The sequence below is a fragment of the Chinchilla lanigera genome, unplaced genomic scaffold (assembly GCF_000276665.1).
Source record: "Chinchilla lanigera isolate Chin_1 unplaced genomic scaffold, ChiLan1.0 scaffold00024, whole genome shotgun sequence".
NCBI lineage: Eukaryota > Metazoa > Chordata > Mammalia > Rodentia > Chinchillidae > Chinchilla > Chinchilla lanigera.
In genome coordinates this window covers 8870612-8892463 of record NW_004955425.1, presented here as the reverse complement: position 1 = coordinate 8892463, position 21852 = coordinate 8870612, and the positions used below count along the sequence as shown (strand labels likewise).

The 21852-nt window shown below is 31.2% G+C and overlaps 1 protein-coding gene across 1 annotated transcript in view; it reads left to right on the top strand.

Annotated features, from left to right (window-relative positions):
- The window catches only part of Pcdh15 (protocadherin-related 15), a 759655-nt gene that overhangs the window by 310714 nt on the left and 427089 nt on the right, over positions 1-21852 (top strand). Inside the window, exon 6 of the mRNA XM_013514752.1 lies at positions 5750-5905. Coding sequence (XP_013370206.1) covers positions 5750-5905 — 156 coding nt within the window. The remainder of the gene's footprint in view (positions 1-5749; positions 5906-21852) is intronic.

Here is a 21852-nt window from a genome sequence, read left to right as displayed (position 1 = left end):
TGTTGTCTATTTGAATTTTCATTTTAAGAAGTGTTAGTTTATATCTCTGCCTATTTTTAATTAGGTTGTTGCTGAGTCTTTCAATATTTATAAATATTTTAATATTTAATATTCTGGATATTAACCCTTCATCAAAGAAATGGCATTCAAAAGTTTCTCCCTTTTCAATAGATTGTCTTTTTACTGTGCTAACTGTTCTTTTGCTATGCAGAAGCTTCTTAGTTTAATATAATCCTGTTTCTGCTTTGATATCTTTGCTTTTGGGGATTTATACAAAAATATTTTCCATATTCATGACTTGAAATACTGAAATCTTTCCCATATTTTTTTCTTCATGCACTTTTAGTTTCAATCTTAGCTTTAGGTCTATCAATTTTGAGTTTATTGTTGTGTGAATGAACAGGTAAGGGTTAAGTTTCACGCTGCTCATGTGAATATCCTATGCAGAGACTAACTATATCAGTGTGTGTATGTATGTGTGTGTGTGTGTGTGTGTGTGTGTGTATGTTGTGCTTTATTTAGGAAAAGAAAGAATAATATAATAGCTACTGCCTTGAGTTAATTGTATCCATTAAGGCATGAGGTCACTGGTAGGTAGCTACACAGTTATACCAAGCAGCAACTACTATAAATTTTATTTGGCAGGGAAAGTGTCCCAAATCATACTTTCTACATTTTGTTCCTTGAGTCCATCAATAACCCTTTATTTCCACAAGTCCAGTTGCACAGAACTAAAAGTAGTTTTAATATAAACAAAACTTTTTTAACAGTTTTTTGATAATCTAATAAAATAATGACTTTAATACAACTGTCTGAATATAAAAATCAAAAATAAAATACCAAGCCCCCAAAACTTGTACTTAATTAGAAAACTTCCCTATGAGATCAACAATCCTCAGATGGGCCTTCCGTACCTAGCACCACACTGATCCAGTTCAGCTGGGTGTTCCAGATTGCCCATTAGTTAATCTACCACAAAAATCAAGAGTAAAAAATGATAAAACTACCAAAATGTAATATTTGTTGGGAAAATGAAACGTCTTTCTAATAATGTCGCGTATGAATGACAAATTCTGGCAAGTGGCCAATATACTTTAATCAACATTGGGCATGAAATACTGGTTGAGAAAGTGATTAACACATTAAGAAAGATATGTTTGTGGTACTGCCCTGTAATACTTATCTCAAAGCTCTGGACACAATTTTAAAAGCATTTGAACAGGGATAAACTGTATTCATGATAGTACCAAAATCTTAGTTTGTCTTCTTTCACAATATCTTTGAACACTCTGCCCAACCATTTAACTGCTTCAATTTAGTAAACTTATAACAATATGGTATCTTGCAGGTGCGTCTATGAGCATACCGTTACAAACCCTCATAGTTCTCACATGGACTGGGAAATAATCTCTTAATTATCTGAACATCTTTCTTTACTCACCTTTTTCTAGATTTAGTGTCCCAAAAGAGTTCTGCTCTTGACAGCAGAGAGTTTTATTTTTTATTACAAACTGCTGTATTCCTTTATTGTCTGTATTTTATTTGTATTTATTTATTTTAGAAATTTGTAGATTGTTATATAGCAGAATGAAAAATAATTTAAGTCTCTTAAATGCAATTTAGTTTGTTTTTTCTTTCCATGATTTTCTTTGTATTCTTTGAAAAATAACCTTTGAAATCACTTTATCCATTAATATAACATAAAACTTATCTACAAGCAAGGGGTATGTTACATATCACTCTTTATGTAATGTCATTTCCTAATGGTACCCTCTGAATTTAATTTCTTGCTCTATAATTCCTAACATTAAAATAGACTTTTTAAAATTTCATTGTAATTGTTTATGCCCATTTCCTTTCTATTTTATAGGACATATACTTCATGCCCAAGAACTAGGTCATAACCATCTCAATCCACATAAAAATTTGCATAAAACAAAATGTCTACGATAAAAATGCCTGAAAATCCTTAGCAATTCATTGGGAAAAAAAATCTACAATTGTATCTAAATATTACATATACATAATTATATTTTCAATTTGGTATTCATTTCTCTAAATAACTTCTGTAAATATACTATTTCCCACAATGAAATTTTAATTTGTGAGGAACATGCACAACTTTGATACCAGTTCCTTTAAATTCATTTTTTATTCAAAAATAATTCCTAAAGAAACTGCGTCTCATTTCCACTTTTTTCCACTTTATTTGTGGAATTGTGAAGATTCTTCATTTTACAAAAGGACAGTAAGTACAGAGGAAGAAAAAAAAAAACAAACGCCATTCATTTGTGTGAGGATTCAATATATTTTACCTAAACAATCAATAAGTTAGCTTATTTCAGTAAGTTATTTCCCTCCGAATGAGTCCTCCACAACATTAGGCACTCCAGATAATGCGATTTCTAGAAAATCTCAGTTCCTTTTAAATTGCAGATGAATGCTGTGTAGTGCTGGTATTATGTTAAGCATTCACTTTTTGAAATTTATAGTTTTCATTTCTCCATGTATGTGAGTGGTACTTGCTTTAAACAATTACTCCAGTACAGGTTGTGCACTTTTTTCTTCTTTGCCTCATGAATTAAGTAATTAAGGTGAATTTCAAAAGATAAAATTACCACAAGTGATGGTTTTTTTTTTTTTTTTTTTTTTTTTTTTTTTTTTTTTTTTTTTCTGGTACCGGGAATCGATCTTACAACCTCACGCTTGCCAGGCAAGCGCTGTGCCACTGAGCTAAATCCCTAGCCCCTGATTTTTGAAGCTAAAGCAAATTCATTTCTGTTTTTTAAATGGAATTAATTTTTTTTCTTTCTAAACTTTCCCTGGAATTCTTTCAGAAATAACCTTTGAAATCACTTTTATCCAGTAATATAAGTTAAAATTAGTTTACTAGCAAGGGGTATGTTACATGGCATTCTGTATGAAACGCTCTTTCCTATTGGTAAATTTGGAATGCAATTTCAGTGAAAGATAAACCTAAATTTTGCTAACATATTTCTAAGCACTTTGGAGTGTCTAAACTCTCACTAACTGACCTAGGTGAGCTGTACATGATGTATTTATGACCTATTTAAACAGCAGAAGAGAGTATATTCTGGTACAAAATTACACTATGTGTTATATATTAGCCAGAGGGACTTTTTGACTTCAGCATAGTCCATTGTGGTTGGAATTTATTGCCTACTAAGTGATATTCAGGCTCCAAAGGGTTGCACAGATAGCTAAAGTTGAAAGTGACAACAGTTCCAAGTGACCTGGTTATGTCTAATTTATGGGTACTTAGCTGGAGCAAGTGGGGCTCAATACATGCTGCACTTGATCCTCTACTTGAAAAGAATGTGACCTTTCTGTCACAGTGCTACCACTCAATTTTGAATTAGAAGTTCAGTTGAAAGGGTTTTATAGGTCTCTCTTGAAATATTTAGAAGATAAATAACTTTAGAAGAATATAATTCAACTGATTGTCTTCTATGAGGTGTAGGAAGTGCTAACAATACACACATTTATTCTGTTTTTACTTTGCAATTAAAACACAGAACCCTTTTTAAAAGGTCTATTAATGCAAATACTTTAAAATTGACAGTAAAAATAGAGGTCATCTCACTCAAATTCTTTTTCCCTGAAAACATCTAAGATCCTCCTCTCTTTAAATAGTGTTTTATTCAGGGGTTTGAATACATTTAGTAATGGGGCTTACTTAGTATGTTAGTCTGTTTTATTCTGTGCCACTTTACATTAAAAGAAAAATTTATATGGAAGCGTACATTTTGTGAAACATTGCACTTATTGTTCTTATTTCTTTGTGGGACTACAATGAATGAGCTAATATGTTTCTTTCATGAAATCATTTGATATATGACCAATCTTGTCTCCTTTGGTTTGAACATGTTAAAATCTTATCATGCATTCTTCAAGTGTTCATATTTTGCTTTCCTTCACTTGTGAGATAACTGTCATGATCTACCTTTGCTCTGTCTGATGTTCATAATGAATATAAAGTTTGCACTAGCATCACAGCAGCCAGTTTAAGCTGTAAGCATGTCAAATCAGCTTTTAATCATCAAAATTTCAGTATATGTTCAGATTAATATTTGTAGCCATTTATTACATTTGTGTGATTGGTTTTCCATTAAAATTGGAGACTATATTTACTATTATAAAAATTTTCCATTTTATCCTGTAACTTTGTATTATTAAGATAACTTTGAACCCTATCTTTCATCATTGTGTCTTACAATTCTTCTGAGCTTTCTGACATTCATAGATTTCATAGAACTGACTTTAATGTCATCACTTACATCAAGATTAAAAGTGAAATGAGATAGACTATGTGTCATTTCACTAGAGGTCTTCCTCTATGTGTTAACAGTCCCTCCATTTATTCTTTCTGGTTACAATTATCCACATAGGTACAAATCAACTCAACAGTCTTTGTCTTCCCAAAAATCTCTGATCCTCACAATATTTTGCTTCAGTTTAGATGTATTTGCTGCAATAAACCTGTTTACAAATGTGGCTGGTGACATTTTAAATTAATCCATCCTATTTACTAGTGATCAGTAATATATTTTTAAATTAGCTTAAAACAAATATTTCATAACATATTTTCTAATTCAAAATTATTAAATTATATTACATTTACCTGTTTTTTCACTCTTTTGGGTAATGAGCTATTTTAAAACTATTTTTGACATGTAATATTTATATATATTTATGGAATAAAATGTAACGCTTTGATTCATGTATACATTTGTAGGCATAGTATTTAAGATGATATGACCCAGATGAGTGATTCTGATAAAGTGATATATGTAGAAAAAATATTTTAAAAAACTGAAAGAGCCTTTAAAAATCACGGAAAAGTATTTTACTCTGACTGCAGTCAAACATATGTAGGTATGCACAGCAGCCATACAAGCTTAAACTAGGGATCTGTGCAAATGTGTTACCTTAATGACACATTTTTCCTTCAAAAATTTATCATAAAATTAACTAGGCAAAGAAATATAAATTTATAGTTACTGTGTCAAACGACAAAAATTGATAGCCTGAAATATATTATCATTTATTACTCATGCAAATTAAACTATGACCTTATAATGGAGTACTGTTAAATTATAAAACATGGTTTCACACATACGCCGAAGTGCTACAGGGAATCTCTGTTTTCAAGAATGATATTTAGGTGTCTGTATGTATATGTGTTTATGATGTTAATGGGTATATATCTGGAAAAAGAAAAACAATAGCAAAAAATATATACAGAGTACAATTTTAGTTATATTATGAATGGGTTTTCTTTTCATTATCTACATATCAATTTCTATCAGTGAACATCAAACAATATGCCAACAAATTTGTAAATTAACATTGAGTTATATAGATTCATGCAAATTACCAATTAATTGTTTTTACTAATAAAATTAGGTGTTTATATCATAGTTTCTTTAGCATATGGAGAAACAAATTGTGTTTTATCACATCAAGCCTCTTTAGTTGGGTTTTTGACTTACTAGTAATCCTCTGAGAGTATCATTCCTCTAATACAAAACTGAATACGAAATAATTCTGATTATCCTCTCTCTTTTATAAAGTAGTACACACATTGTCAATTTTTCTAGAGATTATAATGTAAACATGAACAAGCAGAAAATGTTTATGAATGAACAAGGTTGCCAGTGATGGGAAGATTGGTTTCAATTAGCTTTTTCTTTTTTTTTTTTTTAAATATCTAACTTCTCCCTTGCAGCCCCCAATGAATATACACTCCATTGTTGTGCAACTCCAATGCATCAACAAGAAAGTGGGTACAGTTATCTACCATGAAGTGAGGATCGTGGTGAGAGACAGGAACGACAACTCGCCCACTTTCAAGCATGACAGCTACTATGCCACTGTGAATGAGGTCAGTTTCCATCTACTCTTTTATGTTCACCTTTGCTGATACATGTAACTGTCCGCTATGAACCTTAAATAATTGATTCCTTTGTAATAATGGGATTAACTCTTTAAGGATAGTAAGAAAACATGTTAAGGAATGAAGATGTTCTGGGTGACTTTGAATATGACTCCTGGAATTAACTTTGCAGTAGGAAACCAACTCACCAAGGAATTTTTTTTTTTAATGTAAGAAAGTTATCACTGCAGCAAAGCAGGAGTTATTGATTCTCACTTTAAGCCAATGTCTTTCTATATCTTAGGTAATCACACCAATCTGATAGTGGAAAAATATCTGGGTTTATTAATTTACAGTTTATTTTTCATTTTAAAAATCAATTTCTGGAATATACAAAATATTTAACTATAAATCAAACTGAATCTTTTAAGCAAATGCTGGTCATATTAGAAAAAAATTCTTGAAAGTAGTCTTGTTTCTTTTATTAGAAAGTGCTTTGTTTTTCATTTGTTTTGTTTTCCCTTTGAGCCAAAATAGTAAGTCCTTCTTCTCTGTTTTAGAGATTATTCTATTTATTTTTATTAGTCCATTGTTAGAAAATATTTTCTGTACTTACACAGTTACTTATTGTATATACTTAGATATGCAGAAAATAAATGTATTAATATAACAGTCTATATTTCAGCAGAACATTTTTGGCTCAAGATTTCATTTTTTGATTTAAAATTGTATACCCAATTTATGTGGGAAAATCAGTGTAGTTTGGTGATTAATTTCTACATTCTCTTTGGAATTAATTAAATGTACTTTATTTAATTCAACATTCTTCTATTCATATAAATTTAGAGAAATTGTATTTAACATACTCTGGAATTTCTTAGATTAGGTTACTTAAAAAGGGTCAAAGAATGACTTCTGTTTTAATAGCTTGACTAAGACATTCAGTGGGCATTTTTCACTGCATAAAATTTATGACAATTTTAGCAATTTTCTGTTGTAGTGAATGTAACAAAATCAGGTCCCAAAATTCAAAGACTCAATCCAAAAATGGGCATTTGAGATGAATGCACATTTCTCAGCTGAAGAAATACCAATGGCAAATAAATATATGAGAAAATTTTCAACATCATTAGTCATTTGAGAAATGCAAATTAAAACAACGCTGGGATTCCATCTCACCCTAAAAAGAATGGCTACCATCAAGAAATCAACAAATAACAAATGCCGGAGGGGATCTATTGAAAAAGGAATGCTTCCTCATTGTCGGTGGGAGTGTAGTCTAGTTCAGTCTCTGCAGAAATCAGCCTGGAGATTCCTCAATAAACTAGGATTTAGAGGTCCCATTCAACCCAGCTATTCCTGTGCTAGGTGTTTTTCCAGAACTGAAAACATCATACTGCAGTGATATATGTGCACCTATGTTTATAGCAGCAAAATGTCTAATAGCTAAATCTTGGAAACAATCCAAATGTCCATCAACTGAAGAATGGATAAAAAGATGTGGTATTTTTATACAATGGAGTATCTTTTATAGGTAAATGGATACAACTCTCTAGTCCCTACTCATAAGTGAAATAAATCAGACTCATACATGTAAACACAATATTGCCTCCCTAGAATAAGAACCTGAAAGAGTAAATAAAATGTGAAAGGTACAATAAATATTGTGAAAGGGGAAGAAACTGCTCAAATAGGAAAGAACAACTGGGATGAGAGAAAAGTGATTTAAAAAAAAGGAAGAAGGAAGGGAAATATGTTTATGTATACACAAAATGACTTAGATAACTGTACTACTAATTTCTATTGGTTTATTGAGAAGAATAGTTAATCTGTAATTATTTGATGAATCCTGACTTGTTTTCTAGAAATCATCTTTCTATGCCTTATCCTGTTTATTAATCTTCAATTTTGCTCAAACCTAAAGTCCTAAAAAACCTACAAAATGACTATTAGAGTAATAAAATTGATGGAAAGCTGAGCACCTTAAACTTTACTTTGAGAGGTTCAGTTTCCTTCACAGTGCTGTCCACGTGTCACTGAACTGTTTCATAATCTCTGAAGTTCCTGACAGCCAACTGACGCAATTCCATCCACTTACACGACAGTTATAACATCTACGATTTGCTCATATAGAACATATTCATTTCATTTCCCTTTTGATTTTCCCATGTTGTCCTATATTTTCTATTTTTTAAAAAATCAAATGTGTATTTAATCCTGAAAACATCACAAGAAAAGCAGAAGTCAGCCATTTTTCTCATTCTTTACTTTCTTGAGTCTTCATTTCATAGCCTTAATTCTAAGTTAAATTAACAAAAATTTATATTAAATTTGGGCACAAAATACACAGCAGTCTATAGTGTTATCTCTAAAATGGAAGTAATGAAAATGCTTATGCTATGTTCAAGGTTGCAATGTATTTTCTTACTACTTTCCTACTTAGTACAAGACATACAATTAATACTCCTAAGGTTAGATAGATCTCAATTAAAAAATCATTCAGGGCTGGAGAGATTTTTGGTGTCTGGATATTTTACATTTCACTGAAGTCCAAAAGAAGACAGGTATATGTTCATTATCATAGATTTATCAATGAAATCATTCACACTTAAAAAGTCCTAATTAGTTAATTTTTCTTCACTATAAATATTAGACTTGAAACAGTAGCATAAATTGATTTTTAAACTGTAAATTGATCCCAAAATCAAGAATAATATAAATATTTCTTTCAATTACCCATTAACTACCTATTAGCAAGTACCCTAGTTGGCTGAGATAACCACTTTGGTGTACCTGATTTTAGAAATTAATATCATGGTTTATGTTCATGATATTGAATCTTATTATACACTCAATCACCTCTTTTAAAACACATTAAATTCTAAACTTTTACAGTCTTTGTGAACATATTCTATTATTCTGTCAAGAATTCATCAAAACATTAATTATTTTATCTAACTGTTGAGGAAGTATTATAACAAGGTCTATAATTCCTTATTTGTTAACAAAACATTGAAAGTTTGTTGATATCTTTAGGTAATTGGAGACTCTCAATGAATTTTGGCCTTTGTATCATTAAGTAATCACACTGGCTTGTTTTAAAAGCAATCCTCATAGTTCAATGCTTATCTCTGTTAAGCCATGTTTGTAAATAAATTTTTCCTGATAATGAGGCCATTAATAACACATTTATCTCACCTCCAAATTTTCTTTGTAGGTGACAGTAAGGTAATAAGTAAACAAATACAACTGAAGTACTGGTCTAGCAAACACACAATAGTGAAAAACAGACTACATGAGATTAAGAAATATACTGAAAGTGAGCTATCAGGGACAGAAGGGATGAGTCACCTTTCGGGATACTTTACTGAAGGGGAAGAACGTGGAGAGCAGGAGTTAACTGAGGTGCAGCGCTCAAGCTAGAGTTTAAAGGAGAAGAAGCTTGAGGGTGTTCATATGCTAGCCAAATTTTATACTCAAATTTAACAAAATTAAGTAGCTAAAATGAGTTGCTTAGCATTATTTCTTGTAATAATCACTTTAAGACATTTGATACAACAAATTAGTCTAATATCAAACTGTAAAGTTCTGAAGAGATAATTGGTTTTCTTTCCTATCTTAACTATGCCTTCAAGTAAGTGGTTGCTGGAACTAGTAAAGTCTAGGCTTAAATCAATGCGGGAAGAATTGGAGTGGAATTTTGTCTTCTACCCAATATACCTACCACATATCAATGGATCAGTTTGGAGTTGACATCAACTGTTTCAATGCTCTGATCTAGATATTCATTTTGCAACTCCGAGTATTCAGGAAAGATTTACTGGATGAAATGAAACTTCTCTACTTTTAAAATTTGGAGACTTTAAGGAGACCAGAAAAGAGAACTTCTTCATTGAGTTTAAATTGGTGATTGGCTGTCAGCCTGCACCAACTTGGAAGGTAGAAAATATTTTATTTACATTACTTGGGAGATAGGATTCAACTTTCACGTTAGTATACTTCAAGTTCACATGTGGGCTCTATTGTGATGAAAAGAAAAAGATTGTATCTAAGTTTTCAGCAGTCAGAGACATGAAGATAACAAATAAAACAGCTACTTTTGTTTCTTAGTCCTGGAAACTAAAAATGGGTGTTCTGAAAGATTCATTCCCTCCCTGGATGTTCATGTTAACTCTTACATTTTTGTCCATTTTACTGTAGCTGTTGAAGGAGAAATGTGCAGAACAACATGATAATAATAGATATTTTTCATCTACTGAACATCTAGTTTGGTTTAGTTCCACAAATTGATGTTTTGACCTTGAAAAGAATAACTTAAAATGGCTGGTATTGCTTCATCCATCTTATTAAAAAGTTGAGTTTTAAAAACTTAGATAATTTGTTCGAAGTGAAGTAGCTTGAATTTGTGGGCATGCTATTAAAAGGCAGATTGTTCTGTTTAAGCAACCTGTTAATAAAAGTACCATATCCTAGTATGAAAACCTAAAAGTCACTTTGGTGACTACAAAGAGTGTACTTGAAACTAAGTTTTATATATTCTATTCATCAGAAGCTGTTGCCTCACAAAGTATTGCCATACAATGTATAACCACTCTATTGCTTGATAAAAAATATAATATGGGTAGTTAACTTGTGACATCTAGAGACAATGATTGTAAAATTAAACACAAAATAAAATTTCTCTTCCTACTTAAAATATTAAAATATGTATTGTTCTGTATAATTGAAAGATTATACATGAGGGCAAGAAATTGCATTATCTCCCTTAAAGTGGGTTAGAATCCTATTTAGGTATGTTTACATAATATGCCTTAGAGTTCTTACTACCCTAAGTACAGAAGTGATCCCATGTAGTTATTTTGGGGATGGGAGTAGATACGGACGTGTAATCACCATCATTTTTAGTCTTCCAAAATATAACAAACAAAACAAAACATAAATACTACCTCGGATGAAGGATACTAGGTAGTTTGGGAGAATGATTCTTCTGAAGATAGCCATAACTAATTAAATGTGAAAATGCACATGAAAATATCAACAAATGAAATAGCTAAGTAGAATGAAAATGAACCATTAGATAAATAAATATACATAGTTGAAGGTAGTAAAGTGACAATATAAAAAAATGAAAGGTCAGGGCTGGGGATTTAGCTCAGCGGCAAAGCGCCTGCCTAGCAAGCGCAAGGTCGTGAGTTCGGTTCCCAGTACCAGAGGAAAAAACAAACAAACAAACAAACAACAACAACAACAAAAAAATGAAAGGTAAAATGTGAATATATGGGAGTACATCTAAGTGAATAATGATGGCATAAATTCTTAATGACACTTTATTCTGATGAATGTATTTCATGTTCTTATGTAAACATAAAAATTACAAAAACACTATAATTATAATCAATAAAAGTGTGATAAATGTTTTCAAGAGTATATTTACTGGAAAGCAATATATAAGACAAAAATTAAAAACAGAGGAGCAGGACAAAAGAAAACATTTAATAAGGAAGTAGATTATAGACAACATGTTTTAAAAGTTACTTTAAAAATCTGTAGGCAAAATATCCTAATTGAAAGACTAACATTCTCAGGTGACATTTTAAAATAAATAAATGGAAGTGGTTGACAGGAAGCAAAATTCAATGCAAACATGAAAGCTTGAATAGAAAAGGATGAAAGAAGATATACCATGTAAACAGTAAAAATACAAAAGCTATAATATTGTTATCTGGGAAAACAGAATTCAAGCTATAAAGCATTGTTAGAAAATGAAAGAATCTTTTCATAGATTCTAATATCCAAGAAGTTCCAGCAGTGGTAAAGTTATTTCTATCTAGAAGCACAATCTCATAATCCAGTAGCAATTGGTAGAATTAAATAATAAGAAGAAAAATACAGGTTCACAAAGACAATTTAAAATATTGTACTTGTGGTAAGTAGAATAAAAATGCCCCCTTCAAAAAAACCAGATAAATTCATACATATATATGAAGTGTGATTGAAAAGTATGGTGATGATTTTCAATTAAAAAATTTATTACAGTGAAAGACACATTGGTATTAATCCTCCTGAAAATACTCTGCCTCACTTATATTTATCCTATCATTCTTTTCACTTTCTGCAGCATTTCTGGAGGTTCTTTGTTTAAGATCAATGCGGACTGCCAGAACTGCTTAGAAAGTGGAAAGAAGCCGGACATGGTGGCGCACACCTGCAATCCCAGCACTTGGGAGTCTGAGGCAGGGGGATCGTTATGAGTTCAAGGCCAGCCTGGACTACACAGTGAGCTCAAAGGCAGCCTGAACTGAATAGTGAGACCCTACCTTAAAAAGACAAAGAAAAAAATGTGGAAAGAATGATAGGATAAGTGTGTTTAAAGCAAGGGGATTTTTTTTTTTTTTTTTGCATGGGACTAATTGCAATATAACTTTTACTGTAATAATATTTTAAATGCAAACATTCATTGTATGTCTTCATCGTGCCTCATATATACATAGGTAGAACAGATCAACAAAGAGTAGGTTTTGTAAAACAGAGAAACAAAACTGACAGATTATCATCTAGATTAATGAAGAAAAGATGAGAGAGATCAAGAACAATAAAATCAGAGATGAAAAAGGAGATGATTTAGCTGATACTATGGAGATAACAAAGGCTTATTAGGGTCTACTATGGATAATGAAAAGCTAAGAAATTGGAAAAGCCAGAAAAAATGAATAAATTTTTGACCTACCTGACAAAATTGAATCGTAAAGCCATGAAAATCAGAGCATATTAATAAAAATAAATATTTTTAAATGATTGAATTCATAATAAAAGCCTTTCAGCAGAGACAATTTCAGCAGGAGATGATTTAAATTTAACTAAACAAAAGAGAACTGACATCAGTTCCACTCAGTCGTTCAAACACTGAAAAGAAGGACACCCATCAAAACTACATTTGAGGCATTACACCTGATAATAACATCTAAGAAAATAAAAGAAAGAAAGAAAGATTGAATAAAAAGCAGAAAAGGGGAAAGGAAAAGAAAACTGTAGATCAACAGCCTGGATGAAATTAGGTGCAAAACCAAGAACAAAATGCTAGTAAACTAAATTGAAAGCACACTGAAAATGTTATCTATTAAATGTAAATGGAATTTATCACAGAAAAATAAGGCTAGCTCAATATCTGCAAACTAATAAACATATGTCATAACACAATGGAAGGAAAACATGATTATCTTAGTAGACAGAGAAAAAAAATCCAACACCATTTGAGGATAAACCCTCACAGTTTAGTAAAGGAAGAAACATATATCAACACAATAGATGCATTATATGACAAGCCACAGTCAACATCACACTCAGTGGGAAAAATCTGAAATCATTATCTTTAAGAACAAACACTAGACAAGGTTGTTCATTTTTACCATGACTGTTCAGCAGAGTAGTGGAAGTTTTATCTAGATCAATAAAATGGAAGAGAGAAATAAGGAACCTCAAGTAAGACAGAAGAAAAAATATTTATATTTGCAGGTTACATAATTTTATATAGAGAGAAATGTAAAATTGCTGCCCGAAAACCATTAGAAGTATTCCAAATTTAAGTGCTTTGAAAAGATACAAAATGGACATACAAAAACCCATAACATTTTCATAATTATAAACTTGATGATAAATAAAGCAATGTCATCCAAAATAGCTACAAAAGTAATAAAATTATAGGGATAAATTAAAAGAAGAAAGTGAATGATTGTTACAACAAGAATTACAAATATTAATGAAATAATTTGAAAAATGATGGAAAGATGACCCATCGTCATTGATGAAAAGAATTGATATTTCCTAAAATGTTCATAATACATAAAGCATTTCACAGATTTAATGTAATCTCCATCAAAATACAAAGAGATTTTTCAGATTAGTGGAAAAATAAATCTGCAACTAGTACGGAAAACAAAATACTCAAAGTAATATTGAGAAAAATGAACATAGCTAAAGAAAATATAATACTTTAAAAAGTACAGCAGAACTATAATAACAAATAAAAAAGTAGATCAGTGGAACAGAATAAGGAACCTAGAAATAAGTATAACAACTCATACAAGGAAGAACATATGCACAAATTAACAAGATATTAATTTACACAATGTACAAAGAATGCAAAAAGTGCAACAAAATAATAGCACCAATCTTATTACAAGTTTGACAAATAAACTAAATAGATATTTTTGCTAAGAACATATACAGATATATGAATGAAAGTGTAGAAGTGTATTTATAAATGTTCTGCCTGACTAATCTTGAAGAAAATACAAATAAAAATCACAAAAGGATATCATCTTATCCTAGATAGAATGGCTTTAGTAAGAAACACACACGGAGACAAACACAAATAAATAAACACATTTTTAAAATGCTGTTAAGTGCATGGAGAAAAACATACACTGTTGGTGAGAATGTAGGTAAAGATAGCAATTATGCAGTTAACCTTAATATTAATAAAAACAGTGAAACTGCACACTACCCATCCATTTAGCAAACGACACTAAAAAATCATTATTCACAAATTGTGTACTGTAGCTGCAGAAATCCAATGGTACTAAAAGGCAAATTAATGTACTTTAAAGTGTGTTTAGGGAAGATCAACATTTTAAAATACTGTTTTTAGTAAAACAGCAATAAATAGAAAATGATTTTTTTAAAGTGAGCCACTGGTTGCGTCAAAATGCCTGGAGTCCAGAATCCCAGAATCCAGAACCAATCTTCCCAAGCTCCGACACGGAAGTAGACAGAGGAGTCAGAAGACCGTGCAAAGCGAAAATAACTTCATTGCAGATATAACAAGAAGTGGTATAACAACCACCGCGGAGGAGTGGGGGGCCCCCGAGCTTGGACACTGGCAAAGCTAGGTCTGCACTCCTGTCTTGTGGGATAGACATTCTGGTTTATACTCCCCAGAGGGTTAACACTTGTTTGATTGGACACTAGGCTTGTTGCTAGGAGTTTGGGTAGGCATAGAAACCTGAACTAGGAGGTACAGTGTTGCCTGCACAAAGGTGGGTGTTAAACCACAATCTGTCAGCTGCAAAAGAAAAGCCATAAAACTGCTGGAAAAACTGCTTGCATAGCCGCAGAAGTTGTTCTCCTTACCTTCTAAAAAGGTCTTGGTCTTTTGCCCTCCCCAGGGGTCCCCATATTTTGGTGAAAATATGCAGTCGTCAAAACCTTCGTACATTATTAGTGGATGAGAAAAATTAACCCAGCTACTTTGGAGGTGTTTGTAATGTTTACAAAAAACTGATTAAGTAGACATTTATTTCTTAGAAACATAATCTATTGTATCTATCCTCCTCCCCAAAACCTGTTGCATATATCTGACACGCTCATGTATAAGAATATTCATTGAAGGCTTTACATATTAGCCCAATCTGAACACAATCCAATTGCCCAATGATATGAAAGTAACTTTGTCATTTGTTAGTTGTGTCTTTTCAAAACTTTTTCTTTACTCTTCTCTGGGTTTCAGATTCCTAATCAGAAAATAAGAAATCTAGTACTGGAATATTAGAAACCTTTCAGAGGCTCACGAAAAACATGTAATAAATTTTAAAACAGAAGGAAAAGATCGCTATAATTTTTCATTTCATAACATAAGCATATATTATAGGTATTCTACTCTATAGTCTGAAGTTACTTTTCTATATACTAATTATCTACCCCAGATATTATATATATTTGCTTGTTTTGTATGTATCTCTCTCATTAGTTCTAAAGCTAAATTAAAGCTGTTTTATTGAGTAGAACAGTACCTGTCACATTGTAGAAATTCTGTTAAACAGAATGTTCAATGAATTATGAATGGAAAAACATGAAGCAAGAAAATACTATTTCACCTTTGTATTCACTTTGCTGTTGTCTGACCTAACATTGAGACAGAAAGTAAGAATTTGCTTTGAGTAAAATTTTTAAGGAAGCTCAAGGATCATAGCATTTTAAAAGAACCAAGAATAAGTTTTCTGGGTCATTGTAATATTTACATAGCTTAAAACAGAGAGACAAGAAGAAGGAAATATTTTTTCCATACAAACTGGGTGAATTATTGTCCTTTTTAAATAGCTGTAGTGAGAAATTATGTATTTATTCATGATAGGAACATTAGACCACTTGAGAATTTTATCCTATTTTTCATGTCCCAGAAAAACAAAAATCATATTGATTAAGCAGCATTAATATGATTCCCCTTTGACCAAATGTCCTTTTGGCTATTGCAGTGAGCTTTTCCTACATGAACAGTTTATGAATCTCAACACAGAACCCCAAGAGCTTTGCAGTCAGTTTAATAAATTTATGTTGTATAGAGTTCTATTTTCATCAGTTCTTAATAACATGGAAGTTTAAAGGATGCTTCACAAATTTAAATATAAAAAGCTATTTATCATTTAGGAAGGTGAATATTGGTAGTTGAAATAACCTTGAGTTTCAAAACAAGAAAATTTTTATAAATACTGACATTGCAAGTGTGTTACAAACTAGGTCCTGGTAAGCACCTTAAAAGTCTGCAAACTAAAAATAAAATAAAATAAAATAAATGTCTGCAAACTTTAGATTTATTGTAATTTTAGTATTTATTGATCTTGTTTTTCCTATTATCAGGCATACGCATTAGGAACTGATTTCATGCTACACTGTTTGGTTTTTTCTTATCCAAAATTTGTTGATAGCAAAATTGTTCAGTAGATTTCCTTGTCAATTTACCTTTAACATGACAGTTCCCTGTACAATCGTGGAAAGCTGATTAATTCTTTTAATGTTTAGTTGCCTCAGGGAAAACTTAATCATACTGTTTTTAAGGTATTTGTAGAAGATTAAAGATGCAGAGAATGTAAAAGGAAGTAACTGAAATGTAAAGGATGGTGATGACACTGAATTTCCTCATATCGATTAATCTCCAACTGCGTGCAGTTATGTACTCCAAAGTCATAATTCTGAAAATACATAATCCTGAATATTTGCATCATAAAGTACAGTGCTTGTTTAGATGCAAATGATGTTAAACCTTTTGTATTACTATCAGTTTCTTTTTAAATAATGATTGTATACCAAATAAACATTACAGTATGTGCTATTGCTGGTAATTCAACATTGTAAAAGGAAAACATAGTGTGTGACCACAAAATAAAAAAGACTAAATCTCATGTAACATTAACACTAATAAATGCAATGTTAAACTCCACTCCATTCTTAAATGGGCAACTTCCTCATGACATAATTTGCAACTTCGTATCAACAAAGATTATCCTTTTCATTCTTGCCAATTTATGAAATAAATAACCAGAACACTACCTCTAATGCATCCTGTACAGGCACAAACAGATACATAGTTCATGGCACACTGAGTATAATACAGAGTACAGTATAGAATGAAGATTATATAGAGTCAATTTTGGGTTCTTAAAAACACAGAAAATCATAGATGCAATGGATTTCTCAGAAGTTCACAAAAATACCTAAAATATAGTGAAATGACAAACATTTAGATATGAACATCTTATTTAATTATGAGTATATGGCATAACATATTAGCAGTCATCATGTGTTTTATTAATTAGGAGTATTATTTTATTTAAATAGCAATTCTCCTGTTTCTCCTGACATGCTATAATAATAGTAGGTATGCTTACTTTTTAAAAGATGGCTTAGGCTGAGAATATAGCTCAGTGGCATAAGCACTTGCCTGGCAAGGCTGAGGTCATGAGTCCAATTCCCAGTATCAAAAATAAATAAATAAATAAATAAATAATGGGCTTTAAACCTGTGAGATTTTTTGCTCTAAATAATAATTTCATACATTTTAATGACATTTACAATCTACAAAAATCAAAAACTTAATTTCAGTCAAATAATACCACAAAAAGCACATAAATCTTTTTTTTCCTCTCCTTTTCTCTTTCTCTCTTTCAAGTACCTTATTTAATTTTTTAATGACAATTTGGTTTTATGAACAGTCTTTATTATTTTTGAAATACAATTTTCCTATAATAAAAGATGTTAAAGTCATATGGTTTTAAATAATGAAAATTATAATGAAAGTGATTTTATAATTATGTTTTTAATTATTTATTAAAAGGTCAGAATTACTTAGATCTAAATAATATGGCAGCAGAAATTATAAATTTCCCACAAACAACCAACCCAATTCTGTATTGTTAACATCTTACATATTTATGATACATTTTCAAATTATAATCCAATACATACATTACCATTTACTTTATTTTTTATTTTAAAGGAAATAAAAGAATATCAAAACAACAACATAGACAAAAACAAATATAAAAACAATAAAAATTATATAGGTTTTCAAAACAAAATGATAGGAATTAACAGTGCTTGTTAAATTACATATCGTTATCTTCAACAGAGTTGCTCAGACTACCAGATGTAAAAATGTAAGATTGATTAAACAATTAAAAAGAATAAAAAATAATACAAAAAACATTAGAAATGATACAGAGCTTCACTGAACAAGATGATAAGAATTCACCAAACCATTTACTTTAATAAATGTTTAATTTATATTTCCTTAGTTTTTATGTAATATCTGTTTGTTAATGGTGGTGTTTTAGGATCCTACATAGGATGCCATCTGAATTGTAGTCATCATTTTTTTTTTTTTGCCAGATTGAGACTGTGATAAGTTTTTTTTTTTTTTTTTTTTGGTTTGTGTCCGGTACCGGGAACCGAACTCACGACCTTGCGCTTGCCAGGCGCTTTTGCCGCTGAGCTAAATCCCCAGCCCCTGTGATAAGCTTTTACTTCACTGTTCTTGATGATCACAATTTTGAAGAGTACTGTTCAGATAATCTTTTCTTCTAAAATAGATATAAGTATAGATATGTAGGTCTATGTAGCAAATATATAGTATATAAATATTTTGTATTTTCTAAGTGTATGTGCCATATCATTTATAGTGTATTATATACAAACATATAATATTTTCCTATACCAGTGAAAACAAAATTGGGGCTGGGGATTTAGCTCAGCGGCAAAAGCGCCTGCCTGGCAAGCGCAAGGTCGTGAGTTCAGTTCCCGGTACCGGAGAAAAAAAAAAAAAAACAAACAAAATTGCTCCGATTAAACCTCTTAAAAGCTTAACACTTCACTATGTATTTCCTAAGAGTGGGAGCACTCTTAAGCATTTCCATGGTTTATAATCAGAAAACTGCTTTACTGAAGGCAATATTACTACATATAAAGCCCAATTCTATTTTGCTGAATTTTCCATTATGTTCCTGTGTAAAATCGTATATAAGATTGAGTTTCCATGTCTTTCTCACAGTTCTGTACTATCTCCTTGACATTCATAGAGTTGGTGATTTTTCCTTTCTTTATTTTAAAGAAAATTGAAAAAAAAAGAACAATAGCAAAATGCCAACAACATAGACAAAAACAAAACAAAGAAAAAACAATAAGAATGATACAGGATTTCAGAACAAAATGCTAAGGATTAACAGTGGTTGTTTTATTACATATGTTTATCTTCATGGAAGTTGGTCAGATTACCAGATGTAAGAATGCAGAATTAATCAAACCATTAAAGAGAATAAAAAATGAAAACAAAAATATTATAATCAATACAAAGTTTAACCGAACAAGATGATAGGAATTCAACAATGATTGTTATGTTGCATATTATTATTTTCAAATTTGTTGGTCAAGTTCTCAGATATAAACATACAACACTGTTCAAAAATAAATACAGAAATAAATAAAGCATCAATTGTTCTGTTCAGTAAATCCTTAGACATCAGCAGTACAGTTATCCTCGCTCTTCTGTATATCATCTATCTATCTATCTATCTATCTATCTATCTATCTATCTATCTATTTTCCCTTACCTCTTTCCTTCCATTTCTCATTTCTCTTATCTCAGTAATTTCAGCTTTTAAGCAATTTCTTTCCCTTTCTCAATGTCTATTGTAGAGTTTGGGTTACACTTACTGTTTGATGTTCTTACACGAGGAAGAAAACATGATGTCTACACATATGGGTCTGATTTATTTCACTCATGAGTATGGTCTGTATTTGCATCCATTTACCTATGAAAACTTCAAGTTTATCCTTTTTTGTAATAAGTTTATAGAAGTTTATCCTTTTCTATACTTTTTGAGTAATGCTCGATTGTTTAAAAATATCACATTTTTTTTTATCCATTCCTTGTTTGATTGGCATTTGGGTTGATTCCAAGATTTAACTATGACAAATTATGCAGCTATAAACATGGGTGCACATATATCACTGCAGCATGAAGTTTTTAATTCTTCTGGGAAAATACCCAGAAGGGAAATAGCTGAGTTAATTGGTATCTCTAATTCTATTTTTGTGAGGAATCTCCACACTGATTTCCACAGTGGTTTCACCAATCTACACTGCCACCAGCGGTGGAGAAGTCTTCCTTTTTCCCCAGATTCCCTCTAGTATTTGTTATTTGTTGATTTATTCATGATGGAATTTTTTCTGGTGTGAGATGGAATCTCAGTGTTGTTTTAATTTTACATTTCTTGAATGACTCATGATGTTTGACATCTTTTCATATATTTATTTGCCATTAGAATTTCTTCATCTAAGAAGTATGTGTTTATCTTAGATGCCCACTTTTGGATTTGTTCTTTAATTTGGGGGGCCTGTTTTTTTTTTTTAATTCTTTGTATGTTCTAGATAGAAGTCTTTTTCCTTAGGGCCATCTGGCTAAAATTTTCTTTTTACTCTGTTGTTGATTTCTTTTGATTTGCAAAAACTTTTCAATAAGAGGAGTCCCAGTTGTTGATTCTTTGTAGTATTTCCCATGCAGTTTGGTTTTTGTACATGAACTTTCTGCCTACACCTGTCTTCAAGATTTCAACCTAAATTTTCTTCCAGTAGATTTAGTGTTTGTGCTTTAATATTTAGAACTTTGATCCATTTTGACTTTAGTGCATGGTAATAGACATGGGTCTAATTTTAATCTTAGGCATGTGGAGAGCCAGTTTTTCCAGCAACATTTATTATATAGGCTTGCTTTCTTCCAGTGAGTATACTTAGCCCCTTTGTCAAAGATAAAGTGGCTGAGTGTGTTTGTAGTTGGGTCTGCATCTTCTAATCTGTTTCATTGATCTTCAGGTCTGGTTTTTTTGTCAGTACCATGCTGATTTTATCACAGTAGCTTTGTAGTACAATTTCAAGTCAGAGATTGTGATGCCTCCTGCCTTGTTTTTGTTTCCCAGGATTGCTTTTGCTATTCTAGGCCTCTTCTGGTTCCAAATGAATTTTAGGAATGTTTTCTCTAGATCTGTGAGCTATACTAACTGTATTTTAATTGGGATTGCATTGAATCTGTACAACAGTTTTGGGAGTATTGCCATTTTCACAATGTTGATTCTTCCTTTCCATGAGCGTGGGATATCTTTACATTTTCTGAAATCTTCTTTGATCACTTTTTTCAGAGTTTGTAATATTCTCTGTATAGATCTTTTATGTCCTGTGGTAGATTTATTGTTAATAATTTCATTTTTAGATGCCATTATGAAAGGTGTGGCTTCACTAATTTTTCTCTAGTCTGTTTGTTGTTTGTGTATGGAAAGCTATTGATTTTTGAGTATTAACCTTGTATCCAGTTATGCTACTGAATTTGGTTATTAAATCTGTAAGCCTTTGGGGGAGTTTTTGGGGTCTTCTATGTAGAGAATCATGTCATCTGCAAATAATGGCAATTTCACCTCTTCCTTTCCTATTCTTATTCCTTTTATTTCTCTCTCTTGTCTAACTGCTCTGGTTAATACATCTACAAGTATATTGAATAGGAGTGGTGACTGTGGACATCCTAATTCTGATTTTAATGTGAAAGCTTTCAATTTTTATCCATTTATTATGATATTAGCAGTTGGTTTGTCACAGATGGTTTTGATCAAATTGAGGCAAAGACTGTCTATTCCCATTTT